Source organism: Panthera leo, chromosome B4 (assembly GCF_018350215.1).
Source record: "Panthera leo isolate Ple1 chromosome B4, P.leo_Ple1_pat1.1, whole genome shotgun sequence".
NCBI classification, from domain to species: domain Eukaryota; kingdom Metazoa; phylum Chordata; class Mammalia; order Carnivora; family Felidae; genus Panthera; species Panthera leo.
In genome coordinates, this window is record NC_056685.1 from 12,330,254 (window position 1) to 12,353,969 (window position 23,716).

General features: G+C 40.2%; 1 protein-coding gene across 4 annotated transcripts in view; it reads left to right on the plus strand.

The window, feature by feature from the left end:
- The window catches only part of PRPF18 (pre-mRNA processing factor 18), a 49,003-nt gene extending 25,389 nt beyond the window's left edge, over nucleotides 1-23,614 (plus strand). For all 4 annotated transcript variants that reach the window (XM_042944937.1, XM_042944935.1, XM_042944934.1 and 1 more), the window contains 6 exons: nucleotides 3,221-3,367; nucleotides 4,887-4,955; nucleotides 6,883-7,023; nucleotides 7,149-7,220; nucleotides 9,539-9,694; nucleotides 23,013-23,614. In XM_042944937.1, coding sequence (XP_042800871.1) covers nucleotides 3,221-3,367; nucleotides 4,887-4,955; nucleotides 6,883-7,023; nucleotides 7,149-7,220; nucleotides 9,539-9,694; nucleotides 23,013-23,093 — 666 coding nt within the window. In that variant the 3' untranslated portion in view covers nucleotides 23,094-23,614. The remainder of the gene's footprint in view (nucleotides 1-3,220; nucleotides 3,368-4,886; nucleotides 4,956-6,882; nucleotides 7,024-7,148; nucleotides 7,221-9,538; nucleotides 9,695-23,012) is intronic.
- The last annotated feature ends 102 nt before the right edge of the window (nucleotides 23,615-23,716 follow it).

Consider the following 23,716-nt stretch of genomic DNA (forward strand, 5'->3'; position numbering starts at 1 on the left):
TTTAATCTTGCTCAAGCTTGTCCCAGATGCTACAGAGTCTATTAGTACATTTTTTAAAACAAATTGAGGTATAATGGATGTATTAGTTTCAGGTATACAGCTTAGTGATTTGATATTTGTGTATATTGTAAAATGATCACCGCAGTAAGTCTGGTTGATATCTGTCACCATACATAGTTAAAAATGTTTTTCTTGTGTTGAGGACTTTCAAGCTCTACTCTTGACAACTTTTAAATATGCAATACCAGGGGCCCCTGGGTGGCTCAGTCGGTTAAGCGTCCGACTTTGGCTCAGGTCATGGGCTCACAGTTCTTGAGTTCGATACCCATATCGAACTCTGTGCTGACATCTCGGAGCCTACTTTGGATCCTCTGTCTTCCTTTCTCTCTGCCCTTCTCCTGCTCATGCTCTTTCTCTCTCAAACATAAGTAAATCATTTAAATATGCAGTGTGGTATTAACTGTAGTCCCTGTGCTGTGGCACCACATCCTTGTGCACTAACTGCAAGACTATTTTAAGCTGATAACAACTTAAGTGTGATTGAATTTTAAAGCTTTACATTTTTACTACTGTCTGCCACGTCTTAGGTTTTTTGATGTCATATTTTACATGTTCTTACCTTGTAAATCCTTTAATTCTTGTAGTTACAGTTTTACTGCTTTTGTCTTGAAATCTTCCTACTAGCTTTGTAAAGTGATCTACTACCTTTATAATACATATATTTACCTATTTCAGTGAGATTTATACTTTCGTACGGTGTTACTAATTAGCACTCTTTTCTGCTTAAAGAAGCCCCTTAACATTCCTTGTAAGGCTGGTCCAGAGGTGATGAACTTCTTTAGTTTTGCTTGTCTGCAAGACTCTTTCTGCAATTCTGAATGATAACTTCCTGGTAGAGTATTCTTGTTTGGAAGTTTTTCCTTCTGGCACTTCGAATATATCGAATATATCGTGCCACCCCCTTTGTTCTGCAAACCTGCTAAAAAGTCTGCCAATAGTCTTATGGGGGTTCCTTTATACACAGCAAGTGGTTTTTCTTTTGCTGCTTTTAACATTCTCTCCTTGCCTTTCTTTACCTTTAGACATTTTAATTAGAATGTGTCTTGGCGTGGGTATGTGTCACTTTCTGAGGTTCTCGCCATACCATTTTCCACAGCAGCTGCACCATTTCACATTTCCAGCAACGAAGGGTTCCATCGTTCCACATCCTGGCCAGTACTTAATGCTTACTGTTATTTTTGATGATAGCCATTCTGTCGGGTTGAAGTGTTATTTTACTGTGGTTTTGATTCGCATTTCCCTAATGAGTAGTAATGTTAAACATCTTCTTGTTTGCTTATTGGCCTTTTGTGTGTGGTCTTCTTTTTTAATTTATTTTTATTTTTTTGGATGTAGTCTTCTATTTAAGACCTTTGCCCATTTTTAATGAGGTAGGGTTTGTTGTTGTTAATTTGTAGGAGTTCTTGATATATTTTGGATATTAGTCATTATCATATTAGTAATTTACAAGTACTTCTCCCATTCCATGGGTTATCTTTTCACTCTGGTGATAGTATCTTTGCAGAAAAGTTTTCATGTTTGATGAAGTCCAGTGTACCTATTTTTTTTTTTTTTTGGCCTGTGCTTTTGGTGTTGTATCCAAGGGATGATTGCCAAATCCAGTATCATGAAGCTTTTCCCATGTGTTGTCTTATAAGAGTTTTACAGTTTTAACTATTACATTTATGTCTTGGATCCATTTGTGTGTGTGTTTTAAGAGTTTTATCATTTTTTTTTTAAATTTTAACTTGTTTTATTTTTTTAAATTTGCATCCAAATTAGTTAGCATATACTGCAACAATGATTTCAGGAGTAGATTCCTTAGTGCCCCTTACCCGTTTAGCAACCCCCCCCCCCAAACCCCTCCCATAACCCTTAGTTTGTTCTCCATATTTATGAGTCTCTTCTGTTTTGTCCCCCTCCCTGTTTTTATATTATTTTTGTTTCCCTTCCCTTATGTTCCTCTGTTTTGTCTCTTAAAGTCCTCATAGGAGTGAAGTCATGATTTTTGTCTTTCTTTGACTAATATCACTTAGTATAATACCCTCCAGTTCCGTCCATGTAGTTGTAAATGGCAAGATTTCATTCTTTTTGGTTGCCGAGTAATACTCCATTGTACATATATATAAATACACACACACACACACACACACACACACACACACACACCCCACATCTTTATCCATTCATCCATCGATGGACATTTGCCTCTTTCCATACTTTGGCTGTTGTCGATAGTGCTACTATAAAATTGGGGTGCATGTGTCCCTTTGAAACAGCACACCTGTATCCCTTGGATAAATGCCTAGTAGTGCAATTGCTGGGTCGTAGGGTAGTGCTATTTTTAGTTTTCTGAGGAACCTCCGTGCTGTTTTCCAGAGTGGCTGCACCAGCTTGCATTCCCATCTTTGATCCGTTTCGAGTTAATTTTTTTTTTAATGTTTACTTTTGAGAGAGACAGAGTGTGAATGGGGGAAGACAGAGAGAAAAGGAGACACAGAATCTGAAGCAGGCTCCAGGCTCTGCGCTGTCAGCACAGAGCCCAACACAGGGCTCGAACTCACGAACCATGGGATTGTGACCTGAGCTGAAGTGAGACGCTTAACTTACTGAGCCACCCCGGGCACTCCTGTTTTGAATTTTTATGTGTGGTGTAAGGTATTGGGTCCAGCTTTAAGGCTTCTGTTTTTATCAAGTGGTCACAAACTGGATGTGAATAGAATGTGGAATTTGCTGATTTATTAGAAACCTAGTAAAAGCCCAGGATATAGATGAGATACTAGTTGACATTGCTGAATGTTACAGGAATTCAGAATAGTTTTGGTAAGGCTAGACATTTTAAGTCAACTGGAAAAATGGGTTGAGGGCTCACTTTCACTAGACCTCACTAGAAAATTAAAGCATTTGTGAGTATTCTCATTTGCATTTGTCACACATACACTTTATTTTTCTGACCAGAGGAGCTGTTGTGCGTACATTCTTTCACATTTAAATATGTTCATGATCATTAACTGTGGACACCGATGATAGCTGTGTAATAAATTGAAATCTTACTTGAGTCCCTAATTTTACTAAGCTCTTAACTACTTGTGGAGGAAGAAAATGACTTGGACTTAGTGAAGAATCAAAAGTGAAATACCAGTGAGATTTCATAGGAGGTGTAATTTTTCACCCTTCTCAGGGATTGAGAAATGATCTGAAAGCAGCTTTGGATAAGATCGACCAGCAATACCTCAATGAGCTTGTTGGTGGCCAGGAACCTGGAGAGGAAGACACACAGAATGACTTGAAAGTTCATGAAGAAAACACCACAATCGAGGAGTTAGAGGTAATCTCTACGCCCACCTGTCTTCATTCCCTGGCATACCTTCCATTCCCTGGAGAAGATTCCTGAGGTCATCGCGTTGCTCACTTCGGGGCACAAAGGCCCATTTGAAATTTCATGCTTTTACTTATCACTCCCTTTTTCCTCAATGTCCACTCACATTATCCTACTTCCTGCCTCCAAAAGTAATCATTTGGCTATGTTTGACACGCATCCTTGTATCTGTTGATGGTCTTGTAAAGCCAGTAGTGTTGTGTATGCCTGTGTTTTGAATACTTATAAATGATACTATACTGTGAAACTAATTTTTTTTTTACTCTTCTTTTCCCACTTAGAAGTGTTTTTAAGATCCATCCTTGATGTTGCACGTATTTCTAAACCTTTGAATTAACTGCTGCGTAGCATTTCGTACTCGGTGGCATTCACTGCCTTGTACTTTTTGCTTCCTCCTGAGAGCTGGCTTGCTCCGGCTCCCTAGTACCACAGACAGCTTTGTGAGGAGCAGTCTTGCACATACCCCTGTGAACTCAGAGGCAGGGTTGCTGGGTTAGAAATGTTTCACTTGTCTAGTACTGTCAGGCTGCTCCCTAGAACGCCCATACCGGTCTACACCCGCATCAGCAGTGTGTGCGTGCCCTTTGTTTCCACATCCCTGCCAGCACTTGGCAGTATCTTGCTTTCTCATTTTTGCCACTGTGATGAATATGGTGTGGTACGTGTAATCTTAATTAAAAAGCAGTGTCGTACTATCTAAATATCTAGCTCAAGCTAAAATTATGGCTTAGTTTAAAGCTTTAACTGCTTAATAAAACACGAACTGTTTTTTTCTGTTATTTTTCTGTTTCCTTTCATTCTTGGCTGCACTCTGCATGAGTAAGATCATAGTTCTGGTAATTGTGTCCTATCTTTCTCCCCCTCACTTATCTATGCACCCTAAATCTGACAGAAAAAATTAGTGTGAGGAACCAGTTCTGAGCTTGTTTTTTTTTCTGAAATAGCTTTATTATGATAATCACTTATTATACAGCTTACCCATCTAAAATATTCAGTTCACTGATTTTTAGTATATTTGCAGGTTGATGGAACCATCATCACGATCTAATTCTAGAACATTGTTTTCCTAAAAAGAAATCTCCGTTCCATTAGTAGTCAGTCCTCAAAGCCCCATCTTTTGTCTTTCGGTTCATAAAAGATGGCCTACTCTCTAAATTTAAATGGCAAGGTGTATTTTCTTTTTCGTTTTTTTAAGTTTATTTTGAGAGAGTGTGTGTGTGCACGAGAGGGGTGGAGAGAGAGAATCCCAAGCGGCACAGAGCCTGACACAGGGCTCGATCTCACGAACCATGAGATCATGATCTGAGCCGAAAGCAAGTTTTGTTTTTTATCTAGAAATTCCTTAGTTGTTTTTTTTTTTTAAACAGCAGTTAGTTTCTGTAATAAAGATCCGTGTTCAACTCACGTTGATAACACGTATTCCGTCGTTGCTCTTTACGAATGACCGGAAGCATTCTGTTTTCTGCAGGCATTGGGAGAGTCTTTAGGAAAAGGGGATGATCATAAAGACATGGACATCATTACCAAATTCCTTAAGGTACGTGTTTTTGGGCTACGAAAGAAGGACGTGTGGGTTGGTTACGAACTGTTCTTTAATTTTTGGACCGTATTCAAGGGTCAAGGACTGGAGAGGGAATCCCTCGTTAAACGTGTTTTGTAGGTACCTGGTTTCCAACACTGCCGTGCACTTGGGTAGAGAGGTTAGTCTGAGGGGATGTACGTGTACTTTCACTGTGGCACTTTAAAACTGACTTAGCATAAACACACAGAAAAGAGTCACAGCGGTGGAACGAACGAGAAGTTCGGGGAGTTTAAAATTTTTTAAAATACTCCAGGAGGGAGTGCAGTGAGGGGCTTGTTCCAGAAGCTCTTACGAGTGGTGATGGCAGTAAGGAGAGGAAGGAGGTGGGAAGACCTTGGCAGTGGACAAAAAAGCAAACACATCAGCAACCTTTCAGAGACTGCTGGTTTTCTCAGTTCTGCAGATAGCTGCGTATTCCCGCTATGGTTAGCTCCATCCGTCTCTGGCCGTGGGATTTCTTGCTTTCCTGGGGTAGGTAGAGTGTGTGCAAATGTCAGATTCATTTTAGCACTTATTCACAAACCATGTTCGTGCCAAGAGATTTAAACACGAGAAGTGCTTTTACTTGTGTTTACTGTTTAAATACAGTGTATTAGTCATCGGGATTCTCAGTCTGTTGAGATGGCATGGAATTAGATAGGGCTTGGGAGCTGGCGTGAGCTGGAATTTCCTCTGGAGTGACCACCTCTCCTCTCCGGACAGAGGTTGAGCATAGGTGATGCCCCTGGGGTGGTACGTCTTCCTCCACCTTCCCTGGTTATCTACCTCTAGAAAGGGTGCTCTTTGCATTTAAACCCAAGGGGCACTAGGCCTGCTTTCCAGGGCTGGGAGAGGGGAGGGGGGATGAGTCATAGTTGATTTATTTTCTTTTTCCTTCCTTCTCCTTCAGTCAGGTGGTTTAGTGGGAATATTTAATTGAATCTCCTCTTTCCTGCAAAAGTAGAAAGTCCAAACAGAGGCATACCCCATGTTATAGTGCTTGGCTTTATTGTGCTTTGCAGATAATGCGTTTTGGCTTGTTGGTTTATTTTACAAATTGATGGGTCTGTGACAGCTGTGCTTCGAGCCAGTGTACTGGCATCGTTTTTTCCCAGGAGCGTTTGTTTACTTTGTGTCACTGTGTCACATTTTGGTGATGCTTGCAATATTTCAAACCTTTTCATCATTATTACATTTGTGATGGTGAATCATGATCAGTGATTAGGATGTGAAAGCACAGATGATGGTTAGCATGTTTTAGCAATAAAGTATGTTTAAATGAAGCCACATACATTGTTTTTTAGACATAATGCTGTTGTACGCTTAAGAGACTACATTATAGTGTAAACAGAACTTCTATATGCACTAGAAAACTAAAAAAATTCATTGGGCTCTTGCGATATTTGCTTTATTAATGCGATGGTCTGCAACCAAACCCGCGGTATCTCTGGGATGTGCCTGTGCTGCGCCAACATATTTGGAAGATTGATTAAGTATCATAGCACATATGCCATTATGGCAAATAAGTCTCGGTGGGTTCAATTTTATATAATAGAAATACGAGTAAAAGTTTATTTCTGTCGAGATATTTCTGTGAGATGATAGTTGTTTTTTTTTTTTTTGAGAGAAATTATCGTTGAATTAGGAATATATATAATACACACACACACACACACACACACACACAGAGAACAGGGAAGTTTGTGACTTGCCAGAGGCACTGCAAAACATACCTGACACAATACACAGAAATAATTCATTAATTAAACGGTAATTGAGGATATTTTAATTAGTCAAGAAATATACTCTAAAGATGGTAAAATGTTCCGTATTTTAGAGAACATTTAAACTTTTTGAACCACTGGGTGGCATTGTAGTCTAAATTTGCCCATTCTTTCTACAGTTTCTCCTTGGTGTCTGGGCTAAAGAACTGAATGCCAGAGAAGATTACGTGAAGCGCAGTGTGCAGGGTAAACTGAACAGTGCCACTCAAAAACAGACTGAGTCCTATCTCAGACCCCTTTTCAGAAAGCTTCGGAAAAGGGTAAGGTTCCTTGGAAAATGCTTCTATTAACTGATTTTTAAAAAAACAATCCGTAAAGAGTAAATGCAATCTTGAACTATACACAGTAGCTTCCAAAAATAGTGATGATGTTTTTTCTTTTCCAGAATCTTCCTGCTGATATTAAAGAATCCATAACAGATATTATTAAGTTCATGTTGCAGAGAGAATATGTAAAGGTACGTTACCATGCTGTGCATCAAAATCACGGTATGAGCCTGTCTAGGTTGTGTGTGTGGATTATGTTTATTTAGCGTGGGAGTATTTTACATAGGAGCTTTAAGAGTAAATGTGAGTAAACGTGAAATGAATTAATAGTGACAAAATCTTTTATTCTCTAATGTATTGTCAGCTTTATTTTTAGACATTGATAATAAACTTTCTGACTACACTGGTTTTTTAGTCATTTTTAAGGTAGGTGTAAAGATTCTTCGGAGCATGAACTGGATATAGGCAGTGTTCATTTCATGAATGGGATTGGATTTCAAAGATTGTTCAAGATTATGGCTTGGAACAAATTTTCCCATAGAAACAATGTTATGTAGATTAGTTTCCCAGGCCAGCTATAAAAGCCTACTTAATCCGTAATATAGCTAAAGTATTGTACTAATGATACAATGGAATTTAACCACCCTTTATACTTCTATGAGAAAATGTTCCAAGTAAGGCCGCCAGAATTCATCTCTCCCATTTCAGAACAGCAACAATAGCAGACCCCTTGTTAGGGACGACTTTACCCCTTGTCCCGGTGTCTTTCCTCCTGAATGGGCTCTAGGAGGTGGCGACAGGGAGAAAGCGCTCTTGTGGCCCGGAGTTCCTGGAGCCGACTTCAGAAAGGCAAGTGGAAGGCTGTCAGCTGGCGGAGGGGAGCACAAAGAGAGCGGCCTGCTGTACCGGTAGTGGGGATTGGATAAGTGCCCCTGCATCTGGGCCATAAGCAGAGTCTGAAGCGGAAGCTTCTCATGGCGGTGCCTCCTGAGTGTGGGAGTAGGGAATTTCAGCGTGACGGTTCCAGCGGCTGTTCCAGAGCAGTAGGTGGGGCTCTGCCAGACAAGTGGCAACGACCGGGCTTACCCCTGTGCTCTGACCATCTCTTCCCAAACACAGGGCCGGCTGGCACCTGTGGGTGCTGCAGCCTCATGCTGATGAGGCTCCAGCAGTGATTTTACTCCTTCTGTTGGAGAGCCGGCTAGTTTCATCGAAGGAAATGTTTTTGTGTTTTATGTCTATCAATTTTATTCTTGGATAGTTTCTGTTAGTTGCATGGTGCTTACTAAGGACAGTTGCCTTGGAGTGGGTAGATGAGGTCACCATCCCTTCGGGAAGAAATCACTTGTCTACTAGTGAGCGTGCCTTCCCTCTTGTTACTTTTTGCATTTGCATATTTGCGAATCAGGTGAAAGTTCATTTTGCGTAGAGCGCAGAAGAACCAAGAAACTTGAATAACCTATTTGGACAATTTTCTTTAGAAATTTGGGGTAATCAAATATTGGAAATTCTATCAGTTAATACCCAGTGTTAAAATTTGTACAATTCAGAATCAGTGATGTAAGTATGTAATGGGCTTTTAAAAATTAAGCTTTCTAAAACTACTGAGTAGAGCAAATTCAAATTTAGGGTAGAAAATGAACTTCTAGTTAGTCTGTTGGTAGGCTAATTTTTTTTTTTTTTAATCAGCTCTACATATCATACACATAGGTATTGGATTTATAAAATTAGAATATCTTTGAGACCTGACGGTAAGCGTCTCTGAAACCCTCGGGGTCTTGTAGAATTTACTTGATTTCTCTTTTGGTTTTCTCCTTTTTTTCCCCTCACAGGTAGCTGGGCTTGGTTTAGAAAAAGAGCCATTTGTCTTCATTGGTTTCTGTCTTTACGTTTTGTAGCTTTTATTTTAAGGTTCTTGGCAGGTGGGAGGTTCTGAGGGGCCAAAGTGAAACGATCTCATCCTTAAACTATTCGACTCGAGGGTTAGTATTTAATCTCTGTTTATCCATCTGCTGTGGACCCTTTGTGATAGTCCCAGCTCACGGAGCCCCCGCTGCTTTCAGAGGTCTGTGCTGCTGTGCAGGGAGTGGATACAGTTGCGGGTTCGATTATGAAAAACCACTTAACCTCTGTCTTCTTTGTGACCACCTGTGGAGAAGACTGGGTCTAAAGGTGACTCAAACTGGAGTTGGTGTCAGTGCATCAAAAAACCTACCTGGTAGTTCCAGATCTGAAATGTATTAATTTCCAGTGCACAAAGGTTGCAAAGGCATGTTTGTCTTTTTACTCACAGGATTAGCTTTGGTTTCTGTTTTTCCAGGACATTTGTGGTCCTGGGAAGGGCAATCGGTCACCTCATATTTGAATTTCTTTTGTTTGAATAATGGGAATGGTAATACTTTCAACATGCTCAGGAGATGGATGAAGATTATGTCATAAAGGGCTGTGAAATACTTTAAAAATATGGACCAACCCAGTATTTTTGCTTTTCTGATCTCTTTCTTTTTAGGCTAATGATGCTTATCTTCAGATGGCCATTGGAAATGCCCCTTGGCCCATAGGGGTCACTATGGTTGGTATCCATGCCAGAACTGGTAGAGAAAAGATCTTTTCTAAGCACGTTGCACATGTTTTAAACGATGAAACACAGCGGAAATATATTCAGGTGAGCAGTTGGGAGGGAATGAAATTGCTCTGGAGGTTAACATGCTCCGATTCCCAAATCGTAAATTTTGAGAGCAGGAGAAGAATTGTAGCAAATTGGACATAGCACAATAGGACACAAGGCCGCTTTTCCTAAGTACTTGTATTTAAGACCTCTTCACTGCATAAAATGGAGCCCTTGTAAGTTTCATACATAACGCAAGACAGGGTGAGGGGTTGTACTTTAATTACCATAGCACTGAAATAATGCTGCTTCATTTGGTTTTGGGAGTTTAGTGAAGAAGGACAAATTTAGACTGTTTAGCAGTAAATCTCATTTTGTCACTTCCCAGCTAGATTTAACATCTACAGGGTTAAAAAGAAGGAATGAATAGTAAAAATTTGGGCCTAATGAATGTAATTATTTTTCAGTAACATTTAGACAGAAACAGGTCTCAAATGTTGATAGTTTATTTTCGTAAAGTCCTATATGCCTCATATAAACTTGTTTGCATTATTGTTGGGCAAAACTTTTTTTCTTAGTGGGGAAAAAAGTCAACTGTTACGCAGCTTTTGCCAAATTGTCAAAAGTCCCAGATTGTGTCTGTATAATGACTTATGCCGGATGTTACTTCTGAAGCTTGAAGATGATACTGGGGAAGTTCACTTAAAATGTAAAATCCACTTAAAATACATAACGTGCTTTCAGATTTTGTGCCAGGGAACAATTATTACCATATTCATGAATTATCTTGCTATGTGATTTCAGTTCCAAGTGCTAAAGATTAACTTGTGTGTCATGCTTTATGCCTTATTCATATATATTAGCATTTTCAGATAGGAGTTCAACCTGACTCCCTAATATGAATTGTAGAATTTATAGAGTCCAAAAATACTTGTTGAAATTCAAAGACCTTTCCATTTTTTAATAATAACCAGTGACTGTATTGAAGGCAAAAAGCTTTTATTTGGGGGAGAAAAAGTCATTTGGCTTTAACAATAAAAAAATTTCCAGTTGTTAAATGTGTTAATTGTGTTCAACTGTACCATAGCCAGAGCCATAGTGTGTATAACTACATAAATTGTCTCAAAGGCAGTATTTTGTTTTTCAGCAGTGGTGTCATTTCTACTTCCCCACAAACTGATTTTCTCCCTAAAATCCATCTAGTAGTTTTTAAGATTTCTGATTTATTTTTGGAAGCTATATAATAACCTTTTCCCCTTCCTTTGGTCTTCGTTTTTAATTGTTCCCTTCCCATTTAAAAAATCCTTCTTTTTTCCCCCAAGATGATTAGAGAAAATTGGTAAACATACTGAGAACTTCAGGAAGGTGTCTGACTTAAACCCGATAATATTGTTGTGGACAGATGTAAATATGGTAATACAGTCAGGTGCATTCCTACCTAGCTGGTTGAGTGTGGGAAGCCGTGGAGTGCTGAATAGATCCATGTCTGTCGGGTGGATGCTGGTGAGATGTCATGGGGTCTTAGTCACCTCAGACTGTCCTGTTAAACATTTTAATGACTGGTTTGGTTGACTATACTGAGAGGTTTATTTATTGGATTTATGGACAGCAAGAAACAAGAAAGAGTAGGGTGTGTGTTAAGGTGGAGAAGATGTTGGCATTCCAGAAGTTCTTGAAAGACTGAAGAAAAGAACAGATTCTAAAAAAATAATATTGAACAAGGATGACCATAAAAAAATCTGGATCCAATGACCTAGTTGCTTGAGTATACAATCCGAGCAATGTATACGAGAAAGGATTGGGGAATTTAGTAGGCTGTACGTGCAATTGAACGAGTAGTATAATATGACTGCTACAAAGTGTAATGATAGCTTGTATTTCATCATTAGACATAATGTAGCATAGGTTCCAGAAGTCAAGAACATAGTTCTCTGTTATATACCCGATCTAGAACAGTACCTCATTCATGGGTGCTCAATAAATATCTGCTGCCTGAATGAATACCATATGGGACAAGAGATGTGAAAATGTTCCTTTTTTACTCCTTGAAGGAGACCGTTGGAGGGGATCTGAGCACAAGAGCTGTGGATAATAGAGGAGCTCTCTGGTGGGATGGGGAGTAAACTTGGCCTGTAGTTTAGGACCGGGTAAGGTATAGGAAGGAAGGAGGACCTTTCTAATGAGTGTAAGGAAACAATAGTTCTCTTTTTATTGAACTTTTATTTTGAAATAATTACAGATAGACTCACAAGAAGTTGCAAAAAATAGTACAGAGAAGCTTTTTAACAGGCACAATTGCCCTGAGACAGGAGTAGAGCCAGTGGGAAGATGTGAGGGAGATCCCTACCACTTGATGTTTGCAAGCATCAAGTTAACTTTTGCTCTTTTTTCCCTAATGTTTATTCATTTTTTTAAAGTTTATTTACTTTAAGAGAGAGCAAGCAAGCAGGGGAGGAGCAGAGAGAGAGAGAGAGAGAGAGAGAGAGAGAGAGAGAGAGAGAATCCCAAGCAGGCTCCACACTGTCAGCGCAGAGCCCAGTGTGGGGCTTGGGACCATGAACCCTGAGATCATGACCTGAGCTGAAACCAGGAGTCAGATGCTTAATGGACTGAGCCACCCAGGTGCCCCAAATGTTTATTTTCGAGAGAGAGAATAAGTGGGGGAGGGGCAAAGAGAGAGGGGGATAGAGCATTCGACGCGGGTTCTGCCCTGATAGCAGTGAGCCCAATGCAGGGCTTGAATTCACAGACCATGAGGTTGTGACCTGAGCTGACGTTGGACACTCGACTGAGCCACCCAGGTGCCCCAGCTCTTGCCCTTTTGGCCCTTTGATGTCTTTGATTCTTCTCTGTCATTTCCCTTGAGGCCACTGCTTAAACCTAAGGTTGCAAACCCACATGCCCATGACAGGTAGTAAGTGAGCTGAGTGTTAAACACCTGACCCTCTGACATTTGTTCTCCTACTTTTCATACGGACACAGATAGAAGCATTGTTTCATTTTGTCTCGACTCTGACATGGCAGGGGACGGTGCAAGCTAGTGTGAGGTGTCAGCCGATGCTCGCCCCCGGTGCCGCTGGAGTCCCTTCAACTCACGGTTCCCTTGTAGGAATATGGGTCAGTGTTCCATCTTCCTCTCTTTTTAATTAATTTTTTATATGTGCCAAAGATCTTATTTTTTTTCCAAGATATTGTGTGCTTCTATTTTTTAAAATATTGGCACCGAATTTAAAAAGTTAGCATTGTGTTTGGACAAACAAAAATGCTGATTTTTGATGTCTTAAAATAAACCTATGGTGCTAAACAGCTCGAGGCCAAAGAATGCTGCCCGTCCCCCCCAACCCCCAGTGGCAGAGTTTTATGAAATTCTTGATTGTGATGAGCTGACTGGTTTGCTAAGCTGTCTTTTGAATCTCTCTCCTTGTTACTTTGGTGTTGAGGTGGGGTTGATTTAGAATATCTTTTTTGTTTTTTTAATGGACTATCCTTAAAAAAGGGATACATTAAGTATATTAAAGTCAGGGGTTGACAAACTTCATCTTAAAAGATAGTAAATATTTTAGGCTTTGCATTTCCTAGGTCTCCATTGGAACTGTTGAACCCTGCAGGCTGTAGTGGGAAAGAAACGGGTGGCCTGTGGACCGTAGTTTGCTGACCTCTGGTGACTACCTAGCCCAGACATATTCTATGTTAAGGTATTTGCTGAGTAGGTAATTGTGGAAGTCATTTAATAGGGTCAGTATTTCTTTTTAAACTGAGCTATGATAAACCTAAATGCGTGAGGTGTACCAAACTTAATTGTACAGTCAAGTGATTCCTGATATATGTAATTTTTTATCTAGACAGGAGAAAAAGGTGGAGATACAGAATGTTTCTAGTGGGACCCCAAAAGTTTGTTCATGCCTTTTCCCAGCCCAAATTCTCTTCCCATCAGAAGTGACCATTTTTCGGACTTGTGTTACTATCGGTTAACTTTGCCTGTTTTTGGACATCATGTAATGGAATCTTGGATGTATGGAAAAATTATTTTTGTATTTAGACATCCTGGTGAGAAATATGTGTGTTAGGAAGTATGGCTGAAAACAATTCAGGAGGCTATTTTATAGTACCGGGATTTCATCTTTGGGTTTTCTGCAAACCTCTATAGAATTTAAACTGCGAAAGTTGTTTGAAGTGTTCTCTTGCTCACAAAAATTAAACGCACCACAGGGAGGGTGTTTTCACCGTGCAGATCAAAGAAAAGTTGTATAGTTTATTAGCTGGTCTCAAATCTGAGGTTAGATTCAAATTGGTGGTAGTAACTTTAAGAACTTTGTTCTGCCAAATGCAGATGTAACCTTTGGCCCAGATTTGAGTAAAGCTTCTTGTATACAGATTATAGGAGGCTCTTGGTTATTTAGAGACCTTATAATTCAGTCATTTAAAAACCTCTCTTGAAAAGGTTCATATCTTGGGCATGCTTGTCCGTAAAGAAGAGAAGGAAGAAAGGCTGAAATTGTCATCAGGCGGCTCTGCTCTGCAGGCTCACTTGCCGTGTTTCCTCGCCTTGGCCTGTGGCCCAGAAACCTGGCTTTTGTCAGTGACATTGACAGTCTCCCTTGCTTTTTGGCTTCCGTTGGGTTGGTAGTGAGAGAGGCTTGAAGGCATTTTGTAGGTGGGAGAAGAACAGGTCAGAAGTATTGATGTCCCTGGCTTCCTCCCTGTGGGGTCAGTGAGGGCTGATGGCACCCCCTCCCCAAGGCCAGGTCTTCTCTCAGGAGGCCATCTCCATACAGTTACTTCTGGGTTTCGGTAACTACAGTCCTTCTTGCCCCTTCAGAGCGCAGGCTGGCTACAGCTTCCCAGTAGTGCTAGTTCGGGGACACTCTGCTGTCTCTTGTTGGGCCCAAGTCCTGCCCATGCCTTTGCAAAATTGTTGGAATTACTGCCATCACATGTTCAAGTTTGATCGTGCTCTTTGTTTCCTGATGATAGTGTCCCGAATACATGTAGATTAATTGATCTGTGTACTATATTATAACACAGATTTCTTTGGTGATTAGATGATGCAGGAATAATACTCCTTCCAAATACTTTTCATGAGGTTTCACTGTTATGAAAGGCAAATGTCCTGTAATCTTCTCTGGTGAGTTGTTGTCAGTAATCCAGATTAGTAAATTCCCTAGTAAAGACATCATGTCAACATTTTCTGTCAATTAGTCCAGTCTATAGTTCAGGTTCTGGGTATGTTTTGCCTACACTAGGATTTGCCAGATTTATTTGTTCATGGAATATTTGTGAATTTATAATCATGTGTTGCTGAAAATGGTATAGCAGAAACTTGCATTACTGCACTGAGTGGCACAACTTGATCTGTATGTCGAATATACAGTATCACGGTTAGCTGCTAAACATTCCCTGTGCGTCCCTATGCAAATTATACGTCACACTTGTGGGCCGTGTGGCTTCATGCTACCTCCTGGTGTTCTTGGCTGTGCTAAACCGTTTCTTAAAGGCAAGTTACCTCATGATAACAAACTGTTTACCCATGTAGTACTCTCTGCTGTATTACATTTTTAGAGAAAAATATGGCTAGCATTTATCAGTCATACACATCACCTTTTAATATCATAGAATGCCAGTGTTCAGTAGAAACACATTTTGGGGAATGCTGATCTAAGCTGTGTGTGTTTCGTTTCAACTGGCAGCTTCACTGATAACAAATATTTAACTTGGGGTATTACATCGTCTGTTTCTTAACTACATGCATGAAAAAAAGTCAGATTGCCTCGTCTCCTGAAAGCCTGGTAATCAAATAAAGGAAATCTTTGCCCAAATCGGTCCTTTGGTATAAATTTTCACCTAACTTAGCTAAGCGGGCAAATGCTGTTTTCAGAATGGGATTATCACTGGTCATTGTACTTCGTTGTCAGTTTCTGTGAAATGATGAATGAGCCTGTGAACTGGAAATACGTTCTCTTCCAGAAAAGAAGCATCCAGACAGGTGAGAATGAGAGCAGCTCTGTTCTTACTGTAAACTATAAAGGCACAGTGAGTCAGTCCCAGGTTACCACTTGTCTCTAAAGTTCCACTGAGTTCTGCAGATACTGGAAATTTTTATACTTTCAGCACTTGCAGTGGGACTTTTCATCATCCCAAGTAGTGAGATCCAGATGAGTTACTTAAAAGGCTAGCATGAGTTATTTAGATGAATGCAATTTTAATGGTGTTCTCGTGTGAAAAGAATTCCGGTAAACAGTTTTTGAAGGATTGTTTTTTTTATGCTTAACTATGGGTGTTACTTGAAATTGTAGAGATTAACTTTTAATCATTAAGTACACATTTCTTTGAACATCACACTTGAGGTCAAATGAGTATTCCTTCAGTCCGAAGTCAGGATTCGTTTTTAACTTAATTTTCTCATGTAAATTCTTTCCTTTATTAGAACTTGGGCAGTTCGTTGCTAGAATTTTAAGTAGCTAGGTGGAAAATGGCACTCATCCCTTACTCTTGACATTCTCGGGCTGTATCACGAGGTGGCTCTGTGCTTTCATTTTCAAGGCTTTGTTCTTATAGCGTAGAATAGTGACAGGGACAGAATAATTTCATGAAGTGTCTTCTCTGTACATCGTACAAAGATTACTTAAAAGCAGCGACATTAAGTCCTAGTAACTAATGAGAGTTTGTAAAAGAAAAGGCAAATCCAGCTAAAGAATTGTGATTGTAGTTTGGTTTGGTTTTAGAAAATTATTATTTTCTGCGATAAAAAAATTGCTAATTTTTTAGTGGATGCACATTGATATAATAATCGTTCATTGATTTATCTGGGTGTAAACTTTCATTTTGCAGGATTCATATCCTGTATCACATGCAGGTACTCCACACTGTACCTATATTGGGTGTGTGTGTGTGTGTGTGTATATATGTATATATATGTGTGTGTGTGTGTGTGTGTGTGTGTATATATATATTTAATGTTTTATTTCGTTTTGAGAGAGAGAGAGAGTATGAATGAGCGGGGAGGGGCAGAGAGAGAGGGGACAGAGAATCTGAAGCGGGCTCTGTGTTGACAGCAGCAAGCCTGATATGGGGCTCGAACTCACAAACTGTGAGATCTTGACCCGAGCTGGAGTTGGACCCACAACAGACTGAGCCTCCCAGATGCCTCTATATTTGGTATTTTTATACTTTATCTATAATATTCTATAATGCTTTAATTAGATTTTTTAAACATTGTGAAATATACATAAAATTTACTATATTAATCATTTATAAGTGTACAGTCCATTAATTTGTGTAGATATTTTCCTAGAAACATACTGATTTAAAAAAAAAAACAGTTTGGTTGAATTTTTTTTGGGGGGGGGAGTTATTAAAGAGCCATTAATACAAACTGTAGAATCTGGAAAGGTCAAGATGTGGGGCTCTTTGGCACTTCTAAAAGTCCAGTCTATGGGATGGGGCTAAAAACGAGGAATAGTGGCTGAGAATTAGGATATGTAATCCAGAGGTTCCTTCTGCCTTACCCACGTGGGCCCTACTGCCCTTCTCCTCTAGCAGAAGACAAGTTAACCTTCTGAGGGATTTGTACTATTCAGGAAGGTTGACCTGCCATGGTGAAAACAGAATGCTGAAGTGAAAGCCTCTGTATTAACAGATGAGACCTGCAGTTCCTCCTCTCCCTGGGTTCCTATGATGCTGGAAGCCTGCTCAGGAATTTAGAGGATTCTTCTCTGTGAACTGACTCAAGAGAACAGAGAAAACACTAACATTTAGTATTTCTCCAGTGACAAAACAAGATTGCTGCCGTATTGTACCCACATGAAGTTCTGTTCTTGACCAGCCCTGCCCATTCAGGGACTTTCCCTTAGCTCTCCAGTGCCTTGTTCATAAATACAAATGTTTATCAAGGACCTTCAGACCTTTAGAGAAAGTTTACAGTGTGAAAGAGACCAAATTAGAAAACACATAGAAACACATAGAAAAAAAGGAATTCAGAGATAGAGCTATAGTATAAAGAACAGGAGAAAACAAAAACAAAAACCCTTCAATTAAAAGCTTAATTAATATCTTTAGGCAAGGCTGTAACCATGAAGTAAGATTATGCCACAAAGAAAAGTCAGAATCAGAATGACCTCTTAGAAATCAAACATTACAGGAGAAATGTAAAAGTTAAAAGAGAAGGATAAGAGAACAAGGGAATCAGTCTAGAGGATCACACTATTCAGGTTCCAGGAAAAAGTGAACAGAGAAATTCAGAGAAATCTGAATAATAGCAAATGAATAGGAAAGATCTCCCATCAAGGCCTAACACAGTAGAACCCTGGAAGGCTAACGATAAAGAAAAGACTTTAAACGCTTCTGGAGAAAAGAAACAGGTGGTTTACAAAGATTCGGGAATTAAAAAGCTGTTGCCCTTCTCATTAGCAGTACTGGAAGCTGCGAGACCGTGAAATAATACCTGGGTAACAGAAGGAAAATAGTTTTCAACTCAGTCGTATTCCTGTCTAAACTGGCAATTAAGTGTGAAGATGGGCTGAAGAAATTTTCAGACGAGTCTCAGAATGTTTTAAAAATGTGACCTCTCAAATACCCTTCCTTGGAATCATTATAACTAACATTTATTTAGTACCTACTGTGTGCTTCACTTCACTTGAGAGCAATAATATGAGGTTGATGGGATAATTTCTGTTTTACAAGTGGGGAAACGGGGCCATGGAGAAGTTAGTTCCCAAGGCCACACAGCTAGTAAGTGTTGGAGTTCGGGTTGGAACGTGGGTAATCCTCACTCCACTGTGTTGGATTGCCTCTGCTTGAGGATGTGCTCCACCAAGATGAGGGAGGGAGATAAAAAAGATCCAGGAAACCAGATCCAGCACAGGATTGGGGTGGAAGGAACTGCCCGGGTGAAGGGGAAGGCATGCTCTAGGATGGTCACGGTGCAAAGAGATCTGGAATTCATTTGTTCTAGGTTGGAACACCTAGAGGGCTCCAGGAGAAAAATGGAACAGATGTATTACCTGTTGTGTTCAGCCATTTTGAGTGTAGTTTCACTGTGGAAGAGTGAAATGGTGATACCTACATAAACAAGCAAAAAGATAGGGAAAGATAGGAAAGGACATACTGTCATAGTATACTCTGTGGCTCTGCTTTGAACAACATTTGGGTAGACATCTGCAGTAAATCCTGAATATTGCATTCACTAGTAATTGTATTTGGGGAAGATAGGAAAGAGAAAGTGTGTGTGTGTGTCTGTCTGTGAGGGGCCAGTGGGTGTGGTTTAAGGATTAACCGTACAGACAGAAAAAGTCAAGCACTGTCAGTATAGTGTTTAGAAAGATGGCAGTAAATACCGAAAGAAACACTTAAGAGATTTGAAATGATTATCTCTGGGGTGCTGGAATGGGGGATTGGAAAGGGTGAGGCAGAGGACTGCCATTATTTAAGTAATATGTGACTTTAAGAAAATAATGATATATATACAAAACAAGGAATTATTGCTTAGTCCATATCCTGTGTGCTGGCAAACCTTGATGGTTCTACATTCACAGTGTATCTGCAGTCTGTTCCCTTCTCACCACCGTCACTGCTGCCACCTGGGGTTGGCCACCGACGTCTCTTGTTTGGATTATTGCAGCGTCTCCTGCCTGGGCTCGGAGCTCCTACCCTTGCCCTTCCCCTTTTTTTCCTTTTAAGATTTTATTTTTAAGTAACCTCTACACCCAACACAAGGCTCGAACTCACGACCCTGAGATCAAGAGCTGCATGCTCCACTGACTGAGCCAGCCAGGCGCCCCGTATCTTTGCCCCTCTTCAGTATCTGCACAGCACCCAGAGTGATCCATTAAAGTATGAATCGGATTATGGCGCTGTCTTGCTCATAGCTCTGCGGTGGTTCCCCAGTTCATATGGAGTTAAAGCCAGAGTCCTTCTGGCCACGCCCCATATGCACACACACCTCTTCCCTGCTTTGTTTTTCTCCAGAGCATTTATCATAATCTCACATGAGGTGGTTTACATATTCGTTTCGTTTCTTGTCTGCGTTCCCTCATTGGAATATAATCTCAATGTGTGGGATTTTTTTCTGCTTTGTTCCCTGTGTTCTCTCAGCCTGGAACAGTGCTTGGCACCCTGTCGGTACTGAAAAAAGATTTATTAAATATATGTATTGCTTACATGGAAATAAAAATGATATTTAATAGCACCAGTTTTTAAGAAGCTCTTTGCAGTAAGCTAAAGTAAGCAGCTCATTGTCTTACTGGCTTAAGCATCCTCAGGTAATTTGAAACTGAAATCCTGAGGGATCTGGTTGAAAAGATTTGTTTCCATTTGGAAAATAACCATATGCTGTCCTGACATTACACCCCTTTAAAAATTTGTGCTGCATCCTATCAATCCCTATTGCAAAAATATATTGTAATGTTTCGTGGTAACTATTTATGACTCACACTGTTGAATTTCACAACCTTGTGGCAGCTAAGATTTCAGACAGGATACTGGTATTTATTTTTAAATCCTAGAATCTGTTTAGTGGGGTTAAATAAGCATCACAAATATCTTCTATAAGGAGCAAACAGCCAAGTTTCCATTTCTGACAAGAAAAACTACCTCCAGCAGTCCTGACACCAGTCTGCCTTTCATTTGCTCATAATAATTCTTGCCATGTTTCGTGGCTGACTGAGACTATTTGGATTTCATCAGGGTGTTCTTTCTTAGCCTTCTCTCTTCTCACCTATTTGTTCGGAAAAGTTAAGATGCCAGATTAGTGCTATCACATCTATTTCCATAGCTACAAATCACAATTCTGCACACACATGATGAGAATTCCCAGCAGGAGAAGCTGGACTGTGAGAGGGAATGGTCTTTAGCCTAAAGCAAATACCTGGTTAGCACAGGGGACAACAATGAGAAGACGTAAACGCGGAACAGAGCGAATCACATGGTCTGTCTGTGCACCGCCTGCAGGTGCCGTCTTGGATATTGGCTGAAAGATAACCTTCCAGACTCCTGGTATTTAAGTCCCAGAATGTGGACGCTCTTTGAATCTACAGAAGGACCTTGAGTAAAATGTTTGAAAGTCATGAGTCTCTGATGTTGCATCTGATCGATTATAGTTCAGTTCATAGAAGGGAGTTCTATTGATTGGTGTTGTCTGGTTACTGTGGCCCTGAAGAGATTTTGCAGGGACTTTTTGTTGTTATTGCTTGTTTCGCTTTGCTTTTGGTGATGTCCCTGAGCTTGAACTTTGTTTGCATACTTACGTGATTACAGAGTAAGAGTTCTAAATGCTTGATGTTTTAGAGCCCTCTTACATCACCGTACGTTTCTAGGCACTGTTTTGCCCTTTCTCCTCAGACTGCCAGGGACGCCCTGTTGTGATTGTGTTGTGTGATGATAGCCACACATGGCTTTTCCTGCTAGCCGTGAAGCCCTGTCTCGTTGTGAGAGCTGATGATATTTCATCATATCATTTTGAGGAAAGAAAATGAATCCTGAGAGAAAACTAGTTAAGTATCAGGCAGTGTGCTGTATACACTTCCATATTCAGTATCGATAGAGCTCTGACCATAGTCTGCCTTTGGCCTGTGATAGGATCTCATTGTTCTTGTCAGTGTGGTAGGAACTGGGTGGTTTCAGTTCTTGTGAACCCAGGGTGAGAAACCTTAACATAATTTGTGCCCAAAGTTGCCTTGTGAGTCATTAAAATTAAGCACTGCTATTCTTGGTGGTGGTGGTTTATATATAGAATTCAATAAAACATTGGACAGAGCACCTCCTTGTAAGCAAGGAAGTTTATAGACTGGTAGGTGAAAGAGTTAATAGGATTCATTGCTGGTTTGCAAAGCTCTTCCCGGAATTGTTCTGGACACTGGAGAGGTCTATTGTGGCATGTTGCAGGTTTCTGTTCTTGTCCCTCTGCTGTGTGTGAACTTGGGTCATGACTTAGTGATTGCTCAGTGGAGGATGAGAAAGCTAAGAAGAATGACTAAAAACCAGATGCCAGCCAAGGATGTTGAAAGATCACAGATTGAAAGATGAGCTGAAAGAGACCAAATCAATTTTAATAGTGACAGTTCTTGTCATCCATTTAAAGTCACTGCAGAGTTACTGGCTGGTTGAGAACTGGCCTAACTGCAGGAGATAGAAGGCACTTGACATTTGTGAGGTCCTGACAATTCTGTGTATCGTAGTGGCCTGAAGAGAATCAAAGCATGGTAGCCGATGCCAGAACAGGGTCAGTGCAGGAGTACCTCTGCTGAATTCCGAAGGATCGGCCGAGTCATGTGTGGGATTTGTATTCTGTCGGTCGAGTCATGTGTGGGATTTGTATTCTGTTTTTTTGATGATATTGGAATGTTTTTATCGGCGTGCCTGCATAGCTCAGTTGGTTGAGTGTCTGACTCTTGGTTTCAGCTCGGGTCATGACCTCAGGGTCATGGGATCGAGCCCCATGTTGGGCTCCATGCTGTGTGTGGAGACTGCTTAAGATTCTCTCTCCCTCTCCCTTTCTCCCTCTCCCTCTCTTCTCCCCCACTTCTCACTCTCTCTCTAAAAAAAAAAATCTTAAATGCTTTTATCATGTAATATTTGGTATACACAAAAGAATACATGTAATACATAAGTTATGAAATAAATAATATCTAAAGGCCTTATTCCTAGCTTAAGAACTAGATCGTTGACTCTGTTTCCCTCCTCTACCCCAGAAGTAATTGTTACCCTGAATTTGTTTGTTGTTGCCTTGCTTTTTCAAAAGTAATTCCACCACGCTCTGTGTATATTTATAAGCAGTACCTTTTGTTCAACAGTTTTTCAGTTTCATTAAAATGACATTATACTTACGTAGATTTGCCGCTTGCTTTTCATATTCAGCGTTGTTTCTAAGGTGTATGTGTATCAGTTGTTCTCAGTCAGAATCCCTCATCGACACAGTTCCCTCAGGCAGCACAGAAGATGATTTGTGACTCTTTTCTCATTTGTCACAAGGAATGTACATACACGCAGGACTTGTTAGATACAAAGGAGAGCTGCTGTCTCAGTACGTACAGTGGGTGCTTGAGCTGGGCTTACCTCTGCGGTGGAACCTGCTGGAATTCTAGCTAGCTCATTTTTATGTTGTCACATGTTCCTTTGGTGGCCATACTAGACCGTATTCACACATTCTCCTCTTGCGGACATTTGGGTTTCCAGCGCTCTGTTGTTACTACGAGCAGGTCTGTTGTGAAGGTGTTGTGCTTCTCTTGGGTGCACGTGAGCAAACATTTCTCTGCGTGTGCATCTGAGTGGTCTTGCTGGGGGCTGCTACACTGGAGTGGAGACACTGGTAAACCAGTGGGTACTGAGAAGGGCAATTAAGAATACTAGTTCATAACTGTCCTTATTTTCCTTATTTGCTTAGGGGTTGAAGAGGTTAATGACCATCTGCCAGAAGCACTTCCCTACAGATCCATCAAAATGTGTGGAGTACAATGCGCTGTGAAATCTGTGTGTGGCGTATAAGTGACGAGAAACTGAAGTGAACGTGGGACGGACTTCTGGAATTACCAACAGGAATGAGGGAAGAAGAAAAAAAAGGAGTTTCTTGAGTTTGAGTTCTACCTAATGCAGTCCTCTTGGTTTTAAGAAACAGCGTTGGCTCTCATATCACATCTGGCTGCAAACTGATTTTTGTGTCATTTACTTTAATCAAAAAATTAAGTTCTAAAGACTTTTCCTCGTAATTTAAATGTGTAGACAACTGTCACAGAAGGGGGTTTAAAATGACTTTTCCCCTCTAAACCTGAGAGTTGGCAGGTGATTATAAAGGAACATTTGAGGATGGACTTAATTATTTCTGTAAAATATGGTAATTTTCACATTGTCTTTTATGTAGTATTTATAAAAGATATTTTTATATATTTCAATGAAAATATGGAACCATTTAATGAAACTTTATAGTCCTTAAATGTTGCTGAACTTTTGCCATCTTGCAGTAGAATTTGAATGTAAATGTTATCACTGTGGAGTGTTGTTTTCTGGCATTCAAGGCTTTTGCCTCGTAAGGAGTGTAAATCTTAATGTTCGTCATCACTTGGGACAGATAGAATTAATAGGAAATAGAAG